This window comes from Pezoporus occidentalis, unplaced genomic scaffold, assembly GCF_034315485.1.
Source record: "Pezoporus occidentalis ecotype Australia unplaced genomic scaffold, CSIRO_AGI_Poc_V1 ctg18, whole genome shotgun sequence".
Taxonomy (NCBI): Eukaryota; Metazoa; Chordata; class Aves; order Psittaciformes; family Psittacidae; genus Pezoporus; species Pezoporus occidentalis.
Window position 1 is genome coordinate 11,071,465 of NW_026913640.1, and position 26,559 is coordinate 11,098,023.

At 40.1% G+C, this 26,559-nt stretch overlaps 1 protein-coding gene across 9 annotated transcripts in view; it reads right to left on the reverse strand.

Moving 5' to 3' along the window:
• Nucleotides 1-214: 214 nt before the first annotated feature.
• GRIA4 (glutamate ionotropic receptor AMPA type subunit 4) overlaps nt 215-26,559 on the reverse strand; it is a 217,457-nt gene continuing 191,112 nt past the window's right edge. The window contains exons 14-17 of one of the 9 annotated variants that reach the window (XM_062615339.1): nt 10,327-10,441; nt 7,997-8,131; nt 6,443-6,625; nt 1,234-1,352 (exon numbers count right to left, since the gene is read on the reverse strand). In XM_062615339.1, the coding sequence (XP_062471323.1) occupies nt 6,491-6,625; nt 7,997-8,131; nt 10,327-10,441 (385 nt within the window). In that variant the 3' untranslated portion in view covers nt 1,234-1,352; nt 6,443-6,490. Of the gene's footprint in view, nt 1,353-6,442; nt 6,626-7,883; nt 8,132-10,326; nt 10,442-16,545; nt 16,661-26,559 lie in introns of those variants that run through there. The other 8 variants (XM_062615338.1, XM_062615337.1, XM_062615342.1 and 5 more) reach the window with 8 other exon arrangements.

Here is a 26,559-nt window from a genome sequence, read left to right on the forward strand (position 1 = left end):
TTTAGTGACTAGTACTAAAATACCAAGTGAATAACCATGACAGTAATTTGTCAGCTTTGAGTCCCTCCTCTCTGAGGACTTAAAAGCACTTCACAAATGCATAAGGACTCAGACTCTCTGAGAGGGTCCTGCATCCAGCACTAAGAAATGAACCACCTTATTCTATTTTCAAGGTGACATCATCCCTAGTGATTAGAAAACAACTCAAGCTCTGTCAATATTATAAGAACGTTTGTTGTTTTATTCTTTTTGGTGGGTACAAAAACCACAGTTTCTTACACAGAACAAGATTATAAATAATATCTGTAACATGAGTGACCCGTAGTCTCTTTTGATTCTACACTGCAGGACTGATGACGTACTCTAAACATTTTATCATTTTGTTTCTTGTATTAGACAGATGCAAGTCTGTGGAACACAGAATGATGGAACAGAATGAAGGTAACAGCAAACAAGAGGATGACCAACACCTTTTATAAAAAAAAAGTCTCTGAATTTTATTACAGTGATGGCATTTTATATCAATTATTGCAATGAATTGTTCCCTAAGATGGTTAGAAAAAAGAATTGTGTTGTCCTCTACCGAATTTACATCAGTTAAAAAGCAAGCATGTTTCAATATTCCTCTTTTTTCAAAGAAAATGTAAATAATTTCTTTATTTTTTTCACAGGATTTACATATTTATTATTTTCTTATCACAGTTTAGTGATTCATTTCTACAGCTGAACAGCTGAGTATTTTTCCATTGTATATGTTGATGTTCTGGAGACACAGGTTAGCATGTTCATTGACTTCTATAGCTATTTTTCTCTCTTTGTCAAGACAATAACCAAAATGTTGTCAATTCTGAGCATGTTCTTCACAGTTTAATGCGCTAAATTGGCAAGTCTTATTAGTTTTAAGTTCACTCAAGTGAAATTTGTTGCTGTTAATACACCCTTCCCAGCCCCCTCCCCCCAACAAAACTAAATTATGAATTTTCCTGATATAAAATCTGAGTTTGGGTTTCCGAGCTGAGCTCATGCACACATTGTTGCTGATGATGTCTGGCGCATTTGGACATACTTCCCTTTCTCAGCCAAATTATTAGTTCATCAATGACGCTCCCATGTCGTTACAGTCTGTGCTGTGTTCCCATCAGTCACCAACACAGTTTGATTAAGGCACTCAATTATTTTTTTGGTTTTTATGGTAGGTCCGATGCAATTACAGCCAATCCTGAACTTTGTCTAATTGCAGTTCCAGTATGCATGGCCTTCGGACAGTCGGGAGTCAATACGCGTCCGTTTTCTCCCACACTCCCTGTGATGGATAATCTGGCTTTGTTTCTTATGGCTTCAGAAAAGGTAAGCTAGGTTTGAAAAAGAAAAGGAGAAAAGAAGAAAGTGTTAGGATGCTTTCTGTCCTTAAACAAACCAGGACACAGCAAACACCAAAATATAAAATTCTAGACATCTGCATTTTTTCATGTTAACATTAAATATAATCATAGTAATCATTATAAATACAATACATAGCATTTAAGTCTACTAGGGGAAAAATACTAGCAGTTCTGAGGGTAAATTTAATTACAATAAATCATTGATTTAAAGACAGAATCTGAATTTGATCAAGAAATTAACAGAAGAGGAAATACCTTCATCTAATCTTCTTCAAACTACATTTATATACAGTGAAATAAGAATCATTTTATGAATCTGAAAGCATTAGCATCTGTGAATAAAGACCTTCAACTAGGGATGTCAAGATAAAACATAACTACTGACATTTTTAAATAAATTGCAATATCTCTATCAGTTGTAATTCAATGCATCAATCTAAAGAAATTCTTACTTCTTTTCACAATGCACATATTTTGTATCAGTAAATCTGAGAACTGTCCTCAAATCTTTTTTCATATATATGTTTTCATACAATTTGAGAAATGGGAACTTTCAAAGGAAATGCAGTTTATTGAGAGAAAAGAAAATTTTCTGTAGTTTTTTACATTGGGTCTAAATTTCCACAAGAAGGTTTAGATTTTTGTTACCTCAGAATCTTTACTTTCACGCAATTTGAAATAAAATATCTTGTTTAGGGACTAAATGACTCAAGAAAAAAAATCTTTTGTTAAGAAAAAAAGATTTGTAATTATGCCATCTAACTTTAGTCATCCAAAATCAGTAACCTAATCTAAAAGAGCTCTCTCATGTGATGATAGAAAAAGCCAAGATAACTAGTTTAGACTAAATGATTTCCAGATGACTAAAATCAGTGGAGGTGTCCAAAGTCAACCAATGCAGCAAGGACACCTGGAACAACAGGCATCTAAACTACACTACATTGAAACACATTTCAATGATACCATGTTAAGACATTAATTAGTGGGGAAATCTGATTTCTAGTCAGCAAGAATATGTAGTCTGTGCAACTAACTCATGTAATTGGGTGTGCAGGGACGCAATCTGAAATACCAATTGGAAAAAGAGAGACAGGAGGGTGCATTCACGTAGGAGCAAAGGGATAACAAACTTCATAAAATAATTTTATTTGCCTTATTACTAATCTTTGCATTTAGAACTTTGTCCCTCTGAGCCCGGTTTCTCCTTCTGAGGTAGCAGTAAAATCCTGAGCTGGTGTTTGGTATGCTGAAGTTAATTTTACATGAGTATGTGTATACAGAGATGAGGGAGATTAAAACTCCCAAATATTTCTACTGTTTCTGGGTGCACCTGTAGGAAAGCACACCAGTCTAATATTGCATTGCTATCAGTAGCTCCTTCAAAAGAGTTCTCAAAAGTACAGCTGCTGTCATAGCACAGCTGGAGCTTGATGTAAAAGCAACTTTCTAAATCAATTACCCTTAAAACCTTAGTCCTCAGAAGCAGCTGAATTCAGAAAAAAGCATGGGCATTATGGCATTCCCCTTATGTTGAAAAACCTTGGCTTTGATAATCATCAACTGCAATGTCCAAAGTTGCCCTTTTAGAAGTTTCCCTGTAGCCACAGTACTTTTTGACAGGGACCATTACCAAATGTATCTTGATTCAACAGCTAGATATAAAAAGGGAGGCAGAGGTAATAAAAGAGTGGGGACCTGGGCCCATACAGTGCCAAAAACCTCAACTAATCCCCAGCAGCAAATCAAAAACTATGCATTTGCAAAGCACGGACACAATGCAATGTGGTGTAGCTCCACATAGTGCATGTCTGGAGTCCCGTTGCAAATGGATGCCAAGGACTGGTAACTGTCTGCAGAAATGCACAGAACATGTTTTGGTCAATGGCAAGAAAAAACAAAGGTGCTCTAGTTTTGGGGAGGGATGAGAGTCCAAACCAGATCAGAATGCAAACCTGGGTTGAAAATGGACAGCTTACTCCAGATGTGCTAAATTTCCCTGAAAGTCATCATTATGTACAAGCACCTCTCCATCATTTAGTTCAGCTATCTGTTCATGGCCATTCAGGGTTTGCTGCTGGGAAATCCAAGAGAGAGCTCAGATTTAAATGGGATATTCCAGTTATGTGTAATTGTGGGTTTGGTAGCTCAGTCTATGCAGCTTTCTGGTCATTGACAACACACTCAGGACAGAAAGACAGTAAAAAGGGATCCACCAAACAAAAAAATCAAATGAGAATAGCAAACAATTTCGTAGCAGCCTTCCACAGAATAACAGAAAAAGCTGCAATATAACAACTCTTCTCACAGCAGAGATTAACAACAGCTCAGCAACACACCACGGGAACAACCCAAACAGTTAACAAAGCCAGGAGGAACAGGTCAAACTTGTACTCAGGAAGGTGCCATAAAGCCAAGTAACCAGGTAAGCTTCTGTGTTTTATTTTAAATCACACAGGTAGTTTAAAATTACCTTATTACTATATAGGTAATAAGCCAGGCTAATACTTTGCTTAACAGTACTCTTACAATTTCAGATTTATGGCCTGGCTGTGGGAGCAGTTTTAGGAGTGGCTGGGATGAGAGGGAAAAGTCTTGGCATTTACTGTGAATATTACCCAGATTGTGGAAGTCTCTGTGTGGTAAGTGTATGCAGTTAATAGCGATAATGTATTTTCAAATTTGTCATTAGTTTTGGTTAAATTAGTTGTGGAATTAATCATGTGAAAACACTGTTCCTATTGGGAAACGGGAATTTAGGAAACTGATATCCTCAGTCTATATAATACAAATATCCTAGCCTGTGTGTGTTCTTTTGTTAGTTGGGTTCCTCTAGTGCCTGGGTCACATGGAGGTGTCTTTGGCATAAATATTTAAGATTAGCTTTTAATGAATTTTTTGATCTTGACTATGAAATTGGGACTATACAATCAAAGTAAATGCATTACACATTTACTGAGCCATCCTGTAGCACTTTGCCCTTTTTTTTGTAATTAATTTCATATTTTTTAATTGTTTTTTTTTTGTAGTTCTATAATCAATTTCACTAATTATAAACAGCATGCAATGGGAGAGGAAGAGAAGGCAGCTGAACTGGAAGCTGGTTTATGAGCATTAAGGGGAAGGGGATGGAGAGGCGGTGGTGGTGGCTGGCTGGACACTGGGAAAATCTCTTGGAAATCTTGTGGACTTGGGGTGAGGAGCCCAGTAAGGGCTTTTCCCTAGAGCAGCTGGAGAGAAGGCTGTTAGGCTCCACACTGTTCTCAGGGCATCAACTCAATTAGCATACTAAGGGCTTGCTATTGATATGCAAAAATAGAAAACTGCTGCCTAGGGGAAGAAGAAGGGATTGTGCCCTCCTTAAAGCAAACTTCCTTCCCTGCCTTCAACAGATGCGATGGTCTGTCATCCCTTCTGAATGTCTTCATCCCACACACAGAGACTATCATACAAACTAGTCCATATGTACAGACTAGTCCTACATTTTCATTTTCTGCTGCTTCACAGGCAGGTGAATTTTCCTGAGGCAACTCGCTTCTGACTGGATTAAATTAAAAGAAAATACATGTCAATGAATATTAATTGTCAAGCAGGTTATTTAACCTATTTTATATTAGTTTGAAACATATACTATGAAAACCATTTGATGTTAGCTTAAAAAAGTCAGTGCATTGGTTACTCATGCAGGTTAGAACTGTCAAGCATCCTTCCATATTAGCAAGGTTTAGTCCCATTACGATCCCTTTACTCCTTGGATAAATAAACATATCAAAGGTTTTGAAATGCAGGACAGACATATTTCTCCAGATTTATGTGTAACCACATTGTGGCCTCTGTATTGCTGCCAGCTAACAGGGGCTTATGACCAGCATGTGCATGAACAGCTGGCATAAGTCACTCTCTACAGAGCATGGCACACAGATAACTCCTTGCTGCCTGTGTGGCTAGAGATGGCCAAATATTGCCAGGAGAGGATGACTGGACCTTTCCAGTCTTCCACATATAAGCATAAGCATTTTTATAAGATGCTCTCATGATCAAATTTCTTAGGTAAATATTATGGCAAATATGTAGAAAGAAGAATTTCAACAGTCCATAGGTATTTGTTTTAAATCCTAGTTATTTTTTTTTGTGAAATTTTAAAAAGTCTTTAAGTTTTTAAGACTATGTTTTTATGAGAATATCAGAAGTTTTGACTGACCCAAAAACGTATTTTCACAAACATAAATGCAACGTAAACATGTTTTACACATTTTTTTCCTGTACAAATTTATCTGTGTTGCATCAAGTCCCACAGAAATCCAAAATTTAGGGGAAGTACTAATGGTCTTTCCTTAGAAATAAAACTCATCCCTAATTTTTATTTTATGAAAACAGTAAGGCCAAAATAAATTCTACAAGTATAAGCATAGTGTTTGTTGCACTGGAATCACTGAGTGGGAACTCAGGGTACTGCCAAGTCATGCCATGTTTAGCTTGCTAAGCCAGTTTGGGTCAGGTCAGTATTTGAAAGGAAGCTTTGGGCTTTTATTTGCTTTCTTTAAGACTATATTTTGGATGCATTGTGTCCTGTGAACTTGATAAGGAACATGCTTTCTAGCACTCTTACTTTTATACCAGCTTGGGGACACTCATCTGTGGGCACATTACTAAAGAATTTAAAGGAAAAAGATCTCTTCACTTCCATTTTGCACAATTACTTGCACAGGATTATTTCTTTTTAAGACCCTTATTATTGACAGTAAGCAGTGAATTTGGGAGATTAATACTAGCATCTGGAAGTCTCCTGATCCCCAGTTCACAGCAGTGAAGACTAGCCTATACTCTTGGGGTCTTCCTGACACCTATTATGCCCCATAGTTTCACTAGTGAACAAAGTGCACAGATAAGACTTCTTTTTCACATGGGGAAATTAGGCAGCTCTGTTATAGCTGAAGTATTCCAAAGGTCATGACTTCTTGTACAGCAGGGAATAGAACCAGACTACACAGTGACAGTATGTTTGGGATAGTTTCCCAGCCAGCATACGCCAAGCCCCCTCCCTCGCGCCCCCGAGAACCCACCTATTCCTTGCAGCGCTCCAGCTATCATGCTCAAACACCATTCTCTGCTCACTCTGTGTTTGCTCTGTACTGTATGGTTCGGTATTGTACCGGTTGTGCCTTTAGACTGTAAGCTCCTCGGGACAGGGACCTGTTATGTGTTTGGCACACTTCACCTATTGTACAGCGCCGTGTACTCCAGCGCTATATAAATAATAAATAAAAAATAATAAGTGTATCTCCAGTTGTTTCCTCCAATTTTTTTTTCTAGGTGGCAACATAAAAATATATATTCTTCATCTCCTTTCCCCAAATTTTTTGTTTGTTACTTCTATTATAGGGATGGCTCAGTGATTTCAGGAAAATGTAGCTTAAGCTTTTTGTTAACAGAGGAGACATGTGGCTTTCTATTTGCAAACGCAAGGGAAGTTTAGGTAGCGTGAAAGAGCAGGATCCCACCTGCACCTTCACTTGTAAAGCAGCCAGTATAGCTTGGGAGCTATGTAAAAGATACATTTAGAAGCTCAATTTGCTGCTATATGCCATTTTCAAAAGTCAAAGAGTTGATTTGACTAATGATTAGTTGGCAAGATACTCACTGCACGGATGAGAACAAGTGCATTAGTAAACCATCCCTGCATACCTACTCAGGGGAGCTATGCAGGATGCAGCTTGGCAACATCAGCAGTTCAGACTCTGAAATCACTGTGTAAACATCTAAAATACACTAGTCCTGAGCTAGGTAAGGGGGCATGTTACTGAAAGCTGAGGGCAATAATCAAGGTCTATTCACTGGTTAGTGACTTTTTGTGATTATTATAATGGGCAAAGATTGACCTGAAGCAGGATATTGTGAAAGAAATGGCACACAATTAGCAGAAAACATATCAAAGGGAGGGTGAAGGAATAGGGTGAGGAGGAGGGACAGAAGGTAAAACAACATTTAGACTTCTTGTAACAGTGCCTTGTCTTCCATTAGGTTAACTATGGTTCAGTGACATTGCCTATCCTTGATTATAATGATTATTGATATAATCAATAAATCTTGATTATAATGAAGTCCCAGTTAGGGCCAACATTGAGTAATAAAGGCTTGCAGAAATTTGTCACTAGTAGAGTGCAAACTTTTAGGAAAACAAACTGGCCAATCAAGTAATTAAACACTGGCTCTCTAAATATATATTTTACAATTTCAAATAGTTGTCATCTTCCAACTGATTTGACAACACTGAGTATTAAAAATGTATTTCTTTATATTAAAAAATCCTTGCAATGCAGATGTCTATTAGCAACATAGAATAGTATACTGTACATCTGCAGCCAAAAAAAACTGAACCACTTTGCACTGAAGTTTTCCAAAATATAAAGCTCTGTTCAGAAGCAAGCACCACTAGACAGACATGTCACAACACTGCGTTACAAAATGCATCACCCACTCACTGTAGTAGGCCCTAAGTCCTACCCCTAAATTTTAATACTTTCGGTTCCATATACGTTGTAACCTTCTCTATAAGTTGCTAAATTCTGGGTATTCTGCGAGGAAGTTGGGTTAAAAGTCTGTGCACTCTTTGCCACCTTCATTCGTTTCGCCTCTGCCCTGGACTTGTAACAGAACTCTATCAAAGCCACCAGCATTGCCAAGCCCAGGCCTCCAACCAGAATGTAGAAGACTCCAGCAACGTTGCTGAGACTCAAGGCACTCGTCTTGTCCTGGGGAAACAGAAGTGACACAGTTAACCCTGGAAAACAGCCCCCCAGGAGCACAAACTACACGTTAAAACATTGGAAATAGAAATAAATAACAATGTTTAGCTGAAATTAAATGACAGTTGTTTATACACTTCTCTCAAAATTTGACCTATCTGGATCTATAAAATATATTTTAAGTGCCTAGTTTTCCTGGTTGGCATGCAAAATATTAAAAATATGTTGCCAACATATCAGGACGTCATTGCTTGCTTATGGCAAAGTATTCCTTCCACGTAGTGGAGAATTAAACAATGACATGTCTAGCTCTTCGTTAGGGGACATTTTAGCAATGCATTTACGTAAAGCTTTTTAAAAGCCTTGGAAATCCATTTATAGCAGATAAGACTGCTTGATCTTTACGAAAACAGTAACTGTAATTGTGGTAGGCATTGCTGTTAATTTAAAAGATCCAGACTGACTTTCTGATACTTAAATGACAGCTGAAAATAACATGTGAGACTTAAGTTATTTCTTTGACTGGACACTTCCTTTGAAAGTGCACACTGTACCATACACATGGTGATATATTTGCCTCTTACCGATTACTGTATTTTGTTCTTATTATAGTTACAGTTCTGCAACATGCCCATGGACTACTAAGGCTGAATAATGGCATAATTTTAAATAGCAATTTTATGAAATCTTACACATTATTCATAATTTAGACATAAATGTGAACTTTAGCAAATTCTTAAATATACAATAAATAATTGTATAAATATTCACTTTCTTGGACGTATTGTAGTAAATAACTATTCTACATTTTTCTGTACTGTTTAGTTATGAATCATATTTTTTTATTTGAAATCCACAGTTCTCAAGGAACTCTCTCAGGATTGACTTTCATATACTACATTGTGCACCTTAAGATACTTATAAAGCTTTATTGTTATGCAGACTATATAATCTTTACCTAAAGTAAGGACAGTACTTAAATTCTGATTGTAACCTCTAAGAAATTTTAACTTAGAACGCAAAATATTTGGATGTTTAATTTAAAGAGGCACTATTTATTGCGTAATCAGTAGTTTAGCACTGTAACAATTTCCATGGAGGTATAGAACTATTTGGGTCTTTCAGCCAGGTTCTGCATTCTCTAAGTCCTCTAAGAGGACTCATAAAATATCTTGGAGGTGACTGTGTTCCTCTGGTGGCAACTCCTAACATGGTGCTTGCAGACAAGGAGGAGGCAGGACTGAGAAAGACCTGACCTAAAGTATGTGGCAGATTAAGCCTTTCTCAACTTCATTTACAGGTGTTCTGCCATCCTCTTAATTGGTTTTCACTCCTTTCTCCAAAGCAATTGCCAGAAAAAGCAAAATGTGTTGGAAGTTTTTTTTCTGAGGCTAATTTTACCCACTGTACATCAGAGTAACCCTCAGACCACTCAGGCAGCAAGCAGTCACTGCCTGTCGTGCTTTCCTTTTAGCTCTGGAGAGCACAGGCTGGCACAGAGACAGGCAGTGTGAAAAAAATTCAGACTCTCCAAACACAGGGCACTGCCTGTGGTGCTTCTCAGCCATAAGAAAATACCTGCTTCTGTGTTTGTCCTCAAATATTGCCCCATTCCCTGGAGCTGTCAGGATTAATGTTTGGGAATGGATGAAAGTAAACACTGGGAGCTGTAGAAAGATATTAATTATCAAAGCCTTTCACTTCAAAGCTCAAGTTAAGTCTTCTTTGGCTCCTCATGGAGCCAGGGACCTTCCCAAAGGCAGCCAGGCTCTGCCACCCCAGGCAGTGGTGAAAGGCAACCCTTCCCGCTAGCTTTTCTCCTTCTCAGAAAACCACAGAGGGATGCCAGCTCCAAAAGGAGAGGTGTGAAGGGACATTTCCTCAGCAGTCAGAGGGGAAAGTCCTCTCCCCCGGCAAGAAAGAAACAACCAATCAAACCTGCCTCCCTTAAGACCCCAAACTGCCTTGTAGCTCTTCAACAGATGCCCTGAATATGTAGGAGGATGTTTGTAATTTATATCACTGAAGACTTTAAAAAGCAATAGTGCTTCTTTAAATTAAAGTGTGTCCCCCATCAAGACAGGGCGAAGCTGATTAATTTTGTAGCTACAGCTGCTTATTTTATTTCTAAGTCATTTTGCTTATTACTTCCTTTACTGCTTTGCGAACACGATAGTAGGTCCCGAACTGCAGCGACTGACCTTACTTCCAGAGTCCTTGGGTCCACATTCACCTTTATCGTACCACCATTTGTTTTTCAGCTTGTCTAAGACGCCTGCCTCACTGAGTTTCAAAACGGCAAGGTTTACAGGAGTTCTTCACGTGGAAAATAACATAAATAACATTATATATGTTATTTTATGTTATTCAAGTAAAACTACATAGAATCGCATTGCAAAGTGACAGAGCAGAGGCCACAGTGGGTGCTATGTCATGTACTGTTGGCCCAGGTTTAGAGACAGACATATGACCGGGACCTGCTCCATCGCTTTAGGTAACAGGCACATACTGCTGGGGAAGATTTGTAAATAAATAGTATGCAATTACTGTGAACCCAAAACTATTGGCTTAAGAGATATTAACAACATACCCTTCAGAGACATATATAATAAAACTGGATATATGGCTTAAGAAACATATGCATTTGTGTTCCTTGCTTTCAATCTATTTTTAGTTTGCATGCATAGAAACTAATAATATGACTTGGCTATAGCTATTTCATTTACTGCCCTCAAAATTATCTTGGCAAGAGAAAGGAGATGCTTCATGCAGTTTGCTGCTCATAACCACTTGGCACAGACCTGTAATTAGGAGGTCTACATGCAGAGAACTTCAGGGGAGAGCTGTGATGGCCTTATTCTCAGATAAGAAGAACATGACAGTCAATCTTTTTATTTCCTGTTTCAACATATTCAAATTCAAAGTTTTTCCTTAAATCTCACTTATTCACATAAATCTTTCAAGTGTCCCAAGCTGATGATAACTTGCTACTTGGAATATCTTCTCTTACTAGTGGTATTTGCTGCTGGGTGATGTAACACAGTTTAACATTGAGATGAAACCTAATCTGATGCCTCAGAGCCATGAACCACTATGGGTTTGTACTGAAGTTACTTAATAGTAAATAATCTTAGTGAATAATCTCAGAATATTATGTTAATGCCCCACTTCAAGCAGCTGTACCAATTTTTTTTCTAAAAATCTAGGAAATTATTAGCAGACTTCTTGTATGTACTTTCCACTTTGAATCACTGACTGTCCAATGCTAATGTGGTAGGCATAGGGATATCTATTTATGTGCAGGTGTGCATGAAATACAATATATATCAGAGAAGCAGGTAGATAAACAGAAATAGTATGTGATAGATACCCTTCTGGTGATGTTATAAGACATAGGACCTGAGCCTGTGTTTCCCAGCAGATTACTACAGGAAAATTAATCTCTCATATTACACCATAATCCATACATTGCTAAAATGTTAACTCATGAATTCAAAGCTTAATAAGTGCTTGCAGTGCAAGCATTAATTTGCATAGTTTAACTCAGCCTACTAAAATATTTACTATGAAAGACAAAAGGGCTTGCAACACTCTCTAACTGATTTAACTGGAAATCCCCGAATGTTCATGTATTTGTGCAGGTTTGTATATATACATTTAATACACAAATAACATCTCCTGAACCTCATATGCTACTTTTAGCTCTAGGGAACCCGACTCTTCATACATCCCAATTACTATCTGTATACATACATAAAGGGGGGAATTCACCTCACTTCAGTTTTTCCACCCGTAAGTTATACCCCAAACCTTGGCTGCCTCTCTAGGCCTCCCTCCAATTAAGGGAAAAAGATAGGTACCTTCAAAATGTGGGCTTAGATACCCGTTTTAACAAAGGATGAAACATGCCGTTGAAATGCCCATCTTTCCTCTTTTAATACTGAGGAAGCCTTGGTGCCTTGGAGAAATGACAATTTTTGACAGCCACTGTTGAGTGAGAAGATTCCCAGGCACTCTCAATGATCCCTTTATGTAAGGAAAACGCTTCAGCCACTTTCCAGAGCCTCCACATTCAGTTCATATGGAACACTCTGCTTCTGGTACGGAACATGCTTTTTTCTTGATCTTTGCCAGTATTCAAGATTACATTTTGTCTTCAGGCTCCCTGGCTGGTTGTGCGGGTTGATAGTGCAGTATGAGAGTCCCACAGCTGTGGAATGAGTGGGTAGCAGTTTCAGATGATGGCAACTTGCCTGACAACATGGTCCTATGTTTGTTTCTAGTACAAGCGTGAAATAATTAATATTATTTGGATAGCTATCATCTGTAACATGGCATGCATGGGCACTGGGACACATTTTGGTGCTTCTAAATCCCCACAGTGTAACAGGGTTCGTTATGACAAACATAAGTTACACCCAGGTACTGTTCTCACATGGAAAATCAGAAGCCTTTGGCATTGTTGCAGATTAAGATAAATAAAGTGATAATTAGGATTTGATGTGGGCTATCAAGACCAGCAGCAATCTGGGGCAAGTCAGAAAACAGATGTCTCCCAGTCCTTTGCTTGTTTTTTCAGTACTAACAGTTTAGGAATATAAAGACTGATACAGGCAGGGACTTTTTCTTCTTTGCAGAGCAATATACTTAAGTCATATACAGAGGATAAATACAGCATCTAGAATTAAAATTACCCATCAAGTTCAGTCTTTTATACTTAATATTACAATGTAAAATGACTAGTTTTTTAAAAGTGTTTAGTGATTCCTGAATTACTAATGTTGGGTTTAATCTTCAACTGGAGTAGTTTTTCCAATGTACATCTGCCTAGAATCCCCAGTGTTATATATAAACAGGATCCATCTGCCTCAAATTCATGCAAGGATAATGTATGAGAAATAATAACTAAAATTACTCTTTATATATGGAGAAGAATTTGTCTCATGTAGCCACAGTGCAAAACTGTTGTGTGGAAGCACAGGAGACTGTTCTTCATCCATGTGCTGAAGTCGGTGGTGATGCAGCATGACCTGGGCATGAGGACACCGGTTTTCTGTTTTCATCATGTTCTCAGCCGTACTACCTCCTCTCTCATCTTTTTACTCATTTCCTCTGATCCCTGTCATAAATCACTTGCTATTGGAAGCACTGGGTTTCAAGTGGCTCTGGCTGGATCTTGTGCCAGCAACATCAGTAAAATCACAGTGCTTTAAAATGGCATTAATGAAGTCCTAAGATAGTTGTGTTCAGGACAACAAATGGGCAATTAAAGCATTTAAATTACAATGCTGAGCAATTCTGAAGCCAATGCAGAATTCTGGCAGTTTGGGATTTTAAAAATGCAATCACGAGTATGCTTTTGGAGCATTTTCATTACCCACTCATGGCTGAGCCATTAATTAAGTGTAAGGTCAGTCTCATCCACTGAATTAAAAAACAAGGGCTGTCATGTTCTCCTGAGGGCTGCCAGCAGAAAATGGAGGAGAGCTACATCAGCACAGCTTCCTTCCACTCACACTCTCATAAATACAATTGCAGCAGACTGGCAGAAACTGGGTTTAAGTACCACCCCGTGAATCACATGAAATGATGATTGCCTCGATTAAGATCTGAGGTAATACTTTCAAAAGCACTCAAAGGACTGGGGGACCTCAGTTTTGTCTTCAAACGTGACTTAATTACTGAGGTCACTAAACCACAGGGTGGTTCACACAGAGCAGATCTCTGAACTGTCTGTCTGAATTTTGGAAGATTGTTCCTTAATGGAAACAACAAATCGGGAGGCTAGAGATGACCTTTTAAGAGCACAGAATGGAGGTAGGAGAAATCTTATTTTACAGAGCAACACAAAGCTTTGGAGAACTGTTGAGCTCCCATGAATCTCCCCTATTTCTATAGTCTTCTATACTATCATGAAGGGTTATTCTGACTAATGAATCTCAAATAGTAACAGCACAGTTATCAGTCAAATCTGAGGTCCTGTATTTCAGGACAACAGGATGTTCTTATTCTTGTTCATGACAGTAGGGAGCCCTGCAGTTTGGACTGGAGCTGCTAACAAAGCTTAGGGTTTGTTCTTTTTAAATTCATACAGTGAAAGGAAATATTAGCTATAGGTGCTTAAGAGCTTAGATCAGGAATTGCTCGTTTACAACAGTGCATGGTGTTCTGGTTATTCCACTAACGATCATTTGCTAGCATGTAAAATTAAAATATTTAGAGCTCCATTAATTCAGTAGAAAGGGTCTTATTGTCTTTAATTGATCAGATTGTACAAGACTGCTCCTGAACAAGGAAATGGATTTTGTAGATGATAAATGGCTAACTAACACTTTGGGAAGTCAGAGCAGCTGTAGTTTAAAAATTAAGACCAGATGCTGATGCAATGCAGAATCTGAGAAGCATGGTAATGCCTGTTCATGCTGTGGTGGCTCTATGAATATGGTTACTGCAGGGGCACAGAGACCCAGGGGTGCCCAGGAGCACTGGTACTGCCTACTCACTCAGCTGTGCCTGGGAAAAAGTGTGGCAATAAACAGGCCTGAGGTCAGATGAATGCTCCTGGCACGCTGTGTACAGTCACAGGACCACAGGTTGAGTTCCATCATGTTCAACATCCTCTGCCAACACTGCCTTGCCCACTACTTCTATTGCATCCTGAACTGCCTGCGGCACCTATTGCTCATTTCCATTGGCACTGTGCTCCTTCCTCTCTTCTGCATTCTGTAGGTCCTCCCCGTTTCTCCACGGACCACACTCCTGGGCTTTCTGTTCTACTTTTTTCTTCCACTTCTTTTTCTATCACTTGCCATCACTCCAAACTTGCTCCTTCACAACTTCCAGACATTTTCTTGCTGAGGCCCTGTCCATCCCCCTGCCATGAGCTGCTCCCCTTCTGCTCCATGACCCAAAGCACCAGAGGGTGGTAATCGGAGAAAGCAATTTTTAAGCATCCTTAGTTTGCTACCTAGCTTTTATCTCACCTTGCAACCACAGGAGGTTTGTGAGGAGTGTATTCTAAGAAAATTGAGGTATTTTAATGATATGAATCCCTGCCTGTGACATTAAAAAAAAATAAATAATAAAAAGCCCTCCCTCAATAATCCAAAGTTCAGGCTTGTGTGGAGCATATAATAGTAGCACATGGGAGATTTATGGTTCACTTGTCAATTTTCTCACAAGAAGTTGGTGTCTGCTCCACTTGCAGGTAAGTGACATCAGGTCTAATATGCCTAAGCACTTGAAGAGAAAATGGAGACCATTTTTGAAACTGTGACTGCTGGCAAGCAGAGTGGTGGAGGGAAAACAGGCAGAGCAGCAGGACTGAAGACAAAGTGAAGAGGATTAGGAGAGCAGTTCTGGGTGAGTGCAGAACAGCCCAAGGGATGGTCCCTGAGGCCAGGACACAGCATGAAAGAGCAGGAGGACTAAAGAAGGAGAGAAAATAGTAAGAAAAAACCATGTAGGCAACTGTAAAGAAAACTGTATAAACTGTGTGCAACAAATCAAACTTGATCGTCTATATCTGACTAGCTCTTGTGCTTGCACAGTTACCTGTGCAGCATTCTCTTATATATTGTTTACACACGAGCACATAAATATGATTACATGTTGCATGGCACAGAAGGCATATTTTTAATAGCTTCATCCTCCTCCACCTCACCATCTTCCACTTCTACATCTTTGTTTCTTTTCAGTACAAGGCAGTTTCCCAAAAGGAAGCTTGTGGAGGCAAGGAAGTAGTGGCACTGGCCATATGGAAGATATGGGAATGCAGGAAGACTAAGAAGCTGTCAGCACCTCAGCCTAAAATTCCTGACTGACAAATTCTGCCTAGGGAGCCACCACAGATTCCAGGTTTGCTGGCAAGATAACAGGAAATGTCAGTGTGAAGATATTTTAGCTGAAAATTATCCTCCTATTTTGGATGCTCATGTGAAAATTGTGATTTGTACTACTATTGTTTGTGTCAATAGTGGATCCTGAGCCTGGACCATGCATCAGATTACTGCTACGAGGCAGTCACACTGGTGATCACACTTTTCCTGTACTGACGCTGAAAAATATTTTGGGTAGTACCATATTGCAGGAAAAAAACCTGGGCTGTAATTTGGTCCTGAAGGTTTCGAGCTGCTCATTCACAAGAGCAAGCTTGAAAAAGGCTCATCATGATTTCAGAAGATGCAGGTTTCTAAAAACTGGTGATCTCACAGCAGAGGCTGTTTACGACGTCCCCTTGGGGTGCTTAAACAAATGCAAATATTTTTGCTTTGACAGTAATTGCATACACCTAGATTTCAACTGCAAGTACCAGCAGTGCTGTGCTACTGATGAAGCTGTTTCGTGGCAGGTAAAACCCCAGCAGATGCACCAATTACTTTACATACTGTTTACCCGCTTTTGGTGACATTGAGGCTAACCTTGGAGTCACCTCCCCCGCTGCCACATTCTCCTTTGTCGTACCACCATTTGTTTTTCAATTTGTCCAAGAGGCCTTGTTCATTCAGTTTTAAAACTGCGAGGTTAACAGCATTTCTTGAAACGATAAAACATATTTTGTAAGAAACTGCACAGCTGTTAAGATGTTAGAAGGAATGAGGACTTAAGCTGTTTATAAGCTTGATCCACACACTAAATAAACCTCTCATTTCCATATTCAAAGCCCTTGGCAGCACAAATAATTGTGGTTACTTTCAAATGTGAAAAATGTGTTTCCAGAGTAGAAATGATTTTCAGAATGGCTTGGATTTTAACAAGAAAATTCTATCAACCAACCCATACTATTTTTGCAAAATGATGATAAAACTCTGCCTGGAATTATAAACTATTTACATAGATTTGTTTGAATCTGTATTTAGAATATATAGATATATACTGGGTCAGTGTGGGCCCAGGCTGATTTTTCAAGCAGATGGGAAAATGTGTTCCTATATATTAGAGAGGCAAGATCCAGAGAGCCGATGCTAGATGTTGCCAATCACTGTGTCACATACAGTTTTGACACATAGCACTTCAGAGTGATCCCACACAAAGGATGGGCTAAGGCTCCAGAAATGGGCAGTGTGAGGCAGAGCTGAAGAGGAGTGCTAGCAGCTGGGAGACTGACTATGATGTTGTCTACAGCCAGCCAGTAGAAAACAATGTACAGAATGGTGCCAGGAGACCTGCCCATCTGAAGCTTCATCACCTGCTGTAGGCACATCCATGCATTTAGGCTGTAGGCTCTAGAGTCCTGCTCCCTTTGCACAGTAGAGGCTTAGCTGAAATGCAAGACCTGGGGTCTAGCTTAGTGTTGTAACTCCAGGGACTGCCCTGCTTCCCTGGGAGAGCACCCCCTGTCCCAGTCTGACTTGTGCCCAGGAAAGGAATGTAGTGTTGGAAGCCTTCCTATGAGGAAACCAGGGGCAGTGCAGCCAACAGTGCTGAGATACAAGCCGGTAGCTGGGACATCCTAAGGCCTTTGCCCTGAAGGATTTATACATGTTATGCTACCACTGGATGGAAGATGAATCCTGCATTGCCAGCAACGCAGTGGTGTAGGCACAACAAACTGCAAGGGGCTCCGTGACCCTGGTGTCCTTCATCTCACATTTTTCCAGATGAATACCTGAGACTTTGTGCAGGCAGAGGGGGGTTGCCAACACAAAGGCTAAAGAACAGAATCACCTCTTCTGCATGAATTCAAGGTTGCTGGGAGTGCACTGAAACTCAGGCAAGAAAGGGACACAGCTGGTCCTAGGATGGTGTTGCTTCTGTGCATGCTCCTTTAGGTGTCCAGAAAGCATTAAGATTGGATGGCAGAACAGACAGTATATATATCTATATACAAACCCAAACGGAAGGCATCTGAATTTATGATAGGAACTACAGTCACTACAGACATTTTAAGATCGGTTCATAACTAATCTTCCAAGGCATTTATGCAACCTTCATCACCTCCTGAGGAACCTTTGCACTTGTTGAAGTGTAGGACTTCCTATCTTTATTACTAACATCCTTAATAGTCATACATCCTAATAGCACTCAACTACATATGAATTTATGCAAAACTTATAATTAACTTTTTTTCCTCTTTTCATGTTCAGAGTCCCTTGTGCATCCATGCCTATCAGATATGTACACTTTCTGGTGGGTGTCTGCCCAAGCTTCCTGCAGAGGCATGTGGAGCAGTGGTGTCATGTCCTTGAAGCACCATTCATCTCCAAAGGGAAAGTATCTGTGAGGTGCCTGTAGCTCAACTGCTGCTCTTCAGGGACAACATGTGGTTGGGAAAGATGGAGCTTGTCTCTCTGAGTTTTTTGATGCTGTCAAGATCTGTTTCAGGCCTGAGTGGGAATTATCAAGACCTATGTCTCTCAATGGCATCTTCCCCTCATCGATTATGAGAGGATGTAACACTTTCAAAGCGCTCAGAGAAGGGCTGGTGAAGAGAGATCCTCTGGTGGCAGGGCTCCATCAGATCTTATGGCACTGGGAACCACTGGGGTTTGTGACTCACCCTCTCTAGAGACATATGGTCTCTAGGGGTCCCCTCTGGTCTTAGAATGGAAAATTTTCTCTCACTCATCAGGATAGAGATCTTCCTGGCAGTCAGGTACAGACAACAGTATATCAGAGCTTATGGAGTGTTCCCTACTCCGCTTGCGGGACAAGGGCCAGCTTCAGGACATAACTGTCTTCTGGTAACAGCTTCTCACAGAGCTCTTTCTAGAACTGAGACCAGTCTTTGCTGGCTGGTTATGAGGTCTGGAAAATGCTTGTCTGTATATCTGACTTTACCTAGCTTTTCAGTAGTTACATTTATACAAGATTTTCAATACAGATAACGTAATTGCTTGTCTGTCCCTGAAAGTGAAAGAGAGCTGTAGGCTGTAGTGGGAGTGATAACAGACTGCTCTTTGTGGATAAATCTTTAAGGAGAATTTAGCAGCCAGGCTGACAAATTTAATTCTGAGTAAGTGCTTTAATTATGATTCACACTCCAGAGGGAGAGGAGCAATTGCAAAATCAGAATGAAATTGTTCATTTGTCTCTTTTGTTCTTGGAGGCAACTGCTTTTGAACCAGTCATATGTGCTACAGATTTTTCCTACTCAGATTTAAGTTACAAAGCCTATGCTTTTGGCCTGTTTGCCCCATTCAGAAAGGTAACTGTGGCCAGCCTTGCCTACTAAATGTAAATTTTACCTTTGTAAGGATATTGGGATTGAGCCACAGATGAAAGATGATCCTAGAAACACTATTTCTTTTACATTGAGAAACATTACTTACTCTGAAAATGTCTTAGATAAACAGCTTGAGCCTGCTGTCTACATAGTCAATGTCAAAACTCCTTCTTCCTTCAACAGGAAACAAACCAAGGTCTAATTTAATGTTGCTATGTCTAATTGTCACTCTGGGTAGCAATAACAAACAGCTGCTTTTACAGTGCTACAGATGCAGATAGGAGTGATCACTCCCATGAAAAGTGAAATGTAACTCAAGGAATATCACTAACTCTCAATTGAAAAAGCCACTTAAGCTTGGTGTTATTCTGAAGCAGATGTGAAGTGCTATCAAATCAGTCCGTCTGTAAAAGCATCTTCCTACTATTTCCTCTAAGCTGTAGTCTCTCAAGTATGAACAGTACAGCTCACCGAATTAGGTAAAGTCCTTATGCTAAAATCCTGGAAAAGGTATTTTCTTAATCTTTATGTTACCTGATAACTTACAATAACTTTTTATTGAAGCTTTTCAAGTTAGTGTTTGCTTAGACCTTTTATCTGGATATTCTAAGAAGAATAAAAAGGAACTAGGTGACATTTTTGGAAAATTGATATAAGTTTTCACATTTAATTTCTCTACTGGATGGCAAGAGCCAAACATTTGAGTTTCTCTTTCAAAGCATGAAAGATTCTGAAGTAAAATTTCCCCACAATTATTTAAAGAAGCTGCAGCTGGTTGATAGCAATCCTAAAGTAATAAATAAATAAATGAAACCCATTCATGAGAGGGTTATTTAGCTGGGTTATTAGCCATATCCATAGACAGTTTCACAGCACAATAGAGAAATGAAAATAAAAAGGATGAAGAAGTAAATGTTGATTTAAGCTGCATTGTTCTGAAATTAAACCGTATTGTTTAGAAATGTAACACATTATTGTCCTCATCATGTCTAGTAGGCCATGTAAAACCAGGTTAGTTTCACACTGCTTTCTCTGTTGCTTTGTTATCCAGGTCCACCTCAACATGTGGACATATAATTTCCTTCTGGTCAGCAAAACACAGAGAACTTTTGCTCAACACTGCTGTGTTTCCTACAGAAATGCTGGAGCTGAGATCCCGATAAGTGCGATGGTGACTCATTGAAAATTATACATCTGAGATCTTACAGCCAGGCTAGATCACTCATACTCATCCTAGACAGTGCTTCATTCTGCCACAGAGGACAGCATTGTGCATCTGCAGTACCCATGGCAGAAATTGTTCCTTCATCATTAAAAAATAGGACTGTATCCTCAATGCCACACTTAGTCAAAATTCCCACTGAAGAACAATGTGTTCTTCAGTAAAGGAACTGAAATGTTTGCTAGAGTAAGGATTTAAAAGCAGAAAGCAGGCAACTGCTTTGACTCTTAATCCTTGCTGTCACTGCACAATCCTGCCTTTTCTGTTACACAGAAGAAAACGGAGTCCTTGTATGTGATAATCAAGCCAGTTCAGCCAAAACTGCAGTCCTTGTGCTACACTGATACCTCACTTCACAACTGCATGAGTGCATGGACAGTGATTGCAATGTATGGATCACAGTTTTTTTAGAGCTACCTATAGAATTACAGTATGAAAAACTTGATGAGAATTAAGTCATTCTTACTTATTTCAAATCTCTTTCCATCTCCCCATAAATAAACAGTAATAAGCAGTTTGAAAAGTAAATCAGTGTCACTTCTTTTTTTAAAAAGCCTGCTTGTGCCAACTGCAGATCTGCCTTTGACAGTTATCAAGAGATAAAACTGTAAACATACATGACACTGCAACTACCCAGTTCCTTGCAAAATAACATCTCTGGTTCCAGGCAGTGATACCTCATCTAATACCCCAAAAGAATCACAATAGGGTGCTTGCCCAAAGCCTAGGGAAGCTAGCAGAGAGCTCTGCTTTGAGTTCCACTGAGTTTGGGTCACAGCAGTGGTTAACAGATAACCCATCCATTAGACTTCACAGGAAGCAGTGAGGCAGGTATTCAACAACCAACCTGAACACTATGGCTTACAACACTGTGGTACCTAGCAACTACATGTTCAACCACAGGAGGGGTATTTCCAAGGCTGACTGAGACACATGAACATCCCTGCACCATGAGTGAATCAGACAGAGGCCCAGGCTAGGCACCACAGCAGCCAACATCACAAGCACTAAGGATAATTTGAGACAGCCACAGGGGAACAGCACGGTAGGGGGCACCGAGTTCTGCCTAATGCCACATTTTAAGTGCCTTTTTAAGCATAGCAGCTCATCGTCTCTAAGAAACCAGAAACTAAGCCATGAAATGCATCCTGCACAGTAAGATCAGCCCTGTTTTCCACAGCCTAATGCCCAGAGCTTGAATACATGCAGCAGGTAGAAAAGGCTCTCTCCAGCCTGATTAGACTTGAATAAGTATCCAAAGTCTCAGCCACAGCTGCTCTCTGTTTAAGTCTTTCAGCTCCCAAAATCCCTGAATGCACAGTGGTTCCACAGCTGGTGGAAAGCACCACCCATCAGCACTGCTCAGCACCATCCTCAAAGGCAATTCAGAGGACTCAGCCTTGGCCTGAGCACATCGCGAAGGAAACCTCCTCCACGAAGTCAGGTCTCAGAATACTTGTTTTTGAGCACTAAATGGCATAAAGGCACAGACAGATCCCTAAGTACTCATTACAACAAAAGCCAGGTCTGCACTGGAAGCATTTAATAACAATCTTTTAGGCCAACAGTAGAGTTTTGCCAGGAAAACTTAAATATCTTATTTATTTAAACAGCTTTGAAATTTCCCTGAATCCCTTTCCTGAACTTAGTCTCATAAATTCTGTGTAACTGGCATGTTAGATAGCAAAATACTTCCCTGAATCCTGGGCGGATTCTGGGTGAAATTCTGCTATTGAATTTACAGCGAGCAGCACTGTTGTTTCACTGCTCAGTGTTGGGGATGCTGTTCACTTGAAATAAGGAAGAAGCAGGATATGCAAAAATAACATGACTCACTAATGAGACTCTGCATACACAGAGACAGCTTTGTTTAAACTGCATCTATATTGCAGAGTGTATTGTCCTAGCTGGTGCCACCACCGCAGCTACTGAGGCAGAAGCCAAGACCCTGAACCTCTAAAAGGCTTTTCATAAATCCTTCCCACAAGGATTTGAAAGCCTCAGAAATTGCTCAGTCACTTAGAAGTCACGTTGTGCAGAGGGATGCCACCTCTCCTTAGTCTTAGGTTCTCTGAACTATATAGTATAGCTTGCTATATAGTTTTCTATATGGAGTTTGCTACACAAGTATAGAAACTTCATAGAAATATAGCAAACTTCAAACAAAGAGTATCTGGATGTTAAGTGATGAAAGCACCACAGGTAGGCCATACATAAGGTATGGAACAACTGACAAAATACAGGGATTTGCTTTTTATTCCAGTAAAATCCATGACTACTTTATCATAGATGTTTGTTGTATATATACTCCCATATAAGTAGTTCCTGGAAAGAAGTGGGGATCAGTAAGCTACTATCAGTGAAGCCATGGATGCAGTGGTGCATCCACAGGAGGAATGCACTGAAGGATCAAGCTTTCCCAAGACCACAATGTCACAGCCAGCAAGCAGTGTGTTGGCAATTGATGACATATTTCAACCAACTCAAAGCTCATTTTCATCCTTAGACTTTGGACATCTCTGATGCAGCCATCTCCCAGACAAGCCCCTCGGCCCTCCTGGTGCAGACTGGAGGGTGTCCTCCCTTAGGACAAGGCAGAAGGAGACCCCAGTGAAGCCAAGTTCAGTGCCCTTATTTCAGTGCTGTGTATCACAGTTATTCTCTCATGATGTAATCCGCATCCAGCCCAGGTGGCTTGGGAAGAGGAGGCCACAGCTGCCCAAGAGACTCCCCTCGCTGCACAACCTAGTGCTTCCTGGATGCAGCTGAGGATCTGTCTCAGAGGGAAAGATGAGTACATTTTTTCCCGGATGTTTGTAACATCCATTCAAATGATTTTAAATGGGAAAAAAATAAAACGCAACCTTGCAAGCAAAAAATTAAAACCTACCCATCTCCTGAGCTGCTTATTTTAGCCATGTTTTGAAAACTGCTGATGGCAGATTGTAACATGACACAAAATGCAGTGCAGCTTAAGGGTGTTTGACAATTCATCAAGAGAAATTAAGTGTAAAGCTGCATGGCACTGGCTGAATATGTTTAATAAATTAGGAATGAAACAAGCACTGTGTTAATGAGGAAGATGTAGCCAAAGCTTACATCATTCTATACTCAGAAGGCTTGAAGGATCAATAATGCAAACATTAAAAAAAAGAACTAATGCAAGAGCATTTTTAGAATAAAAACAACCTAAATTTTAATGAAAAAGGGAGAACTTCAAAATCAGGTTTTTTTAAAAACATGCAAAAATTTATATGAATAATGTTTATACTGGGATATATAAAGGTTTGCATGCTGTAATGCTATTTGTATGAAAAATATGTATTCAAGTCTTGAAGACCAGCACATATCAAGACATTTTCATGTTCAGCTGATAGTTCAAAATAAATAAAGTAATAGAATCATAGAATGGTTAGGGCTGGACCTTAAGATCACCTAATTTCAACCTCCCTTGGCACTTATTTTGATAGCTTGCTGACCATTTATATTAAATAAGGAACTACTAGTATTCAAGATGTGAGTCTTCACAACAATGCCAGTTCTTCTGCAGACACTCTCTCAGACTTTCCTGCTTAACTCTTCCACTGCTATGTACATGCTTAGAATCATAGAATCACAGAATAGTTAGGTTGGAAAGGACCCTGAGATTATCTAGTTCCAACCCCCCTTGCCATGGGCAGGGACACCTCACACTTAACCATCTCATCCAAGGCTTCATCCAACCTGGCCTTGAGCACTGCCAGGGATGGAGCATTCACAGTCTCCCTGGGCAACCCATTCCAGTGCCTCACCACCCTTACAAGAAAGAACTTCTTCCTTATATCCAATCTAAACTTCCCCTGTTGAAGTTTTAACCTGTTACCCCTTGTCCTATCACTACAGTCCCTAATGAAGAGTCCCTCCCCAGCATTCCTATAAGCCCCCTTCAGATACTGGAAGGCTGCTATGAGGTCTCCATGCAGCCTTCTCTTCTCCAGGCTGAACAGCCCCAACTTTCTCAGCCTGTCTTCATACAGGAGGTGCTCCAGTCCCCTGATCATCCTCGTGGCCCTTCTTTGGACTTGTTCCAACAGTTCCATGTCCTTTTTATGTTGAGGACACCAGAATTGCACACAATACTCCAGGTGAGGTCTCACAAGAGCAGAGTAGAGGGACAGGATCACCTCCTTTGACCTGCTGGTCACGCTCCTTTCGATGCAGCCCAGGATACGGTTGGCTTTCTGGGCTGCAGGCACACACTGAAGCCGGCTCATATTCTTTTCTCCTCAACCAGCACCCCCAAGTCCTTCTCCACAGGGCTGCTCTGAATCTCTTCTCTGCCCAACCTGGAGCTGTGCCTGGGATTGCTCCCACCCAGATGTAGGACCTTGCACTTGTCATGGTTAAACTTCATGAGGATGGCATTAGCCCACCTCACAAGTGTGTCAAGGTCCCTCTGGATGGCATTCCTTCCCTCCAGCGTATCAACCAAACCACACAGCTTGGTGTCATCGGCAAACTTGCTGAGGGCGCACTCAATCCCACTGTCCATGTCAGTGACAAAGATGTTGAACAAGACTGGTCCCAACACCGATCCCTGAGGGACACCACTTGTTACTGGTCTCCAGCCTATTGGAGAAAGGATGAGACCAGCCATCTCAGTTGAGTGCCTGGGCTCAGCTGAACGTCCACTAGGACAGCGGATGCCTCTTGAAGTCCATCCTGCAAAAACCACATACTGACTGACCTGTAGAAAGTCAAAAGCCTGGCAAAACAGCTATGGGCAAGTTGTGTACTGCATTAGAAGCTCATAGTATCTATAAATGCTATTTGAAAACACCCTGTCCAGTATTAGAAGAGTATCTCAAAATATTCTACAAGCACTAAAAATAAATTATCTGTACAGGACCGTGTATGTATTGTTATTCTTTGTTTAGAGATGGGAAATTCAAAGCACTGCTCAAATAATTTTTAATTTTGGCTAGTTGAAATTAGTGTAATGCTCTTCCTTTAGCTATCCGAATGAGATGGCTAACTTCCAGGGGCACGGAGTGTTCACAGCCTCTATGTATATCATAAGTAGGCAGCTTAGTTACTTGCACCGAGTTTTGTAAACAAATATAAGCCAAACTGACACCTTGAGGATCAGCAGGGTTTCCAATTAATGGGAGACCCACTGCTGCTAAAAATTGCCATAGCTACTTTAAATCCAAAGAACTTCTGGCAATTTACACTAGCTAGAGGTCTGATGACTGTAGTTTAAAATATTTATATAAATTAAAAGCTGTTTTGCAGAAAGATATTCCAGTTACAGTATCCAAACACTTGTTGGCACAAGCAATTAAATATGCATTTTACTTGTGTAAAAACAGTATCAGATGACCTGGGAAGGCAACTCAACTCATTTCTCTGTTTTATCCAAAGCTTTGCTGTAAATAAAAAACACATAAAATTGTCCCTAGAGTAAATGTTCATATGGGTTCCGTATATAGTCTTTAGTAGCAGCAGAAACACTAGTTTCTCCCAAGTCACAGCTATTTTAATTTTCTCTAACAACTACTTAATCCTGCTCTCCCCGAGCAGTACCACTTTTCAAAGTACATTTTTTTTCCTGATGCTGCAGCATAAGCAGAATTACATGAATAGGTTGTTGCAGTCCAACACCTGCAACTTAAAAAACATCTTAAAGGCTTCATTGGGATCTTTCAAATGTTTCTGAGCACCAGTGTCTGTCCACACTGCAGGAATTGCTCTGAAGATAAGCTTAGTGTGCTGCCAACTACCCTGAAACTCTCTCACCTCAGAAACATTAGGAATCCTGAGTCCTTTACTAGTTTTGTATGTTTGATATTGCTGAAAGCACTCAACAGTAATATTTGAACATTTGAAACATGTAAAATGTGCCTGTTAAAATACATGCTCCCAAAATACCTAACGCTTTCAAATGGGGTAAGATTCACCTCTGCCATGACTGGCAGAAAGCCTTTTGCCTTTTTACACTGTAGGTGAAGCAGATGTCAACTCATGGTTTTGTTGCAGCAGGGTGCTGGGAAGCTGTTTCACCTGCTT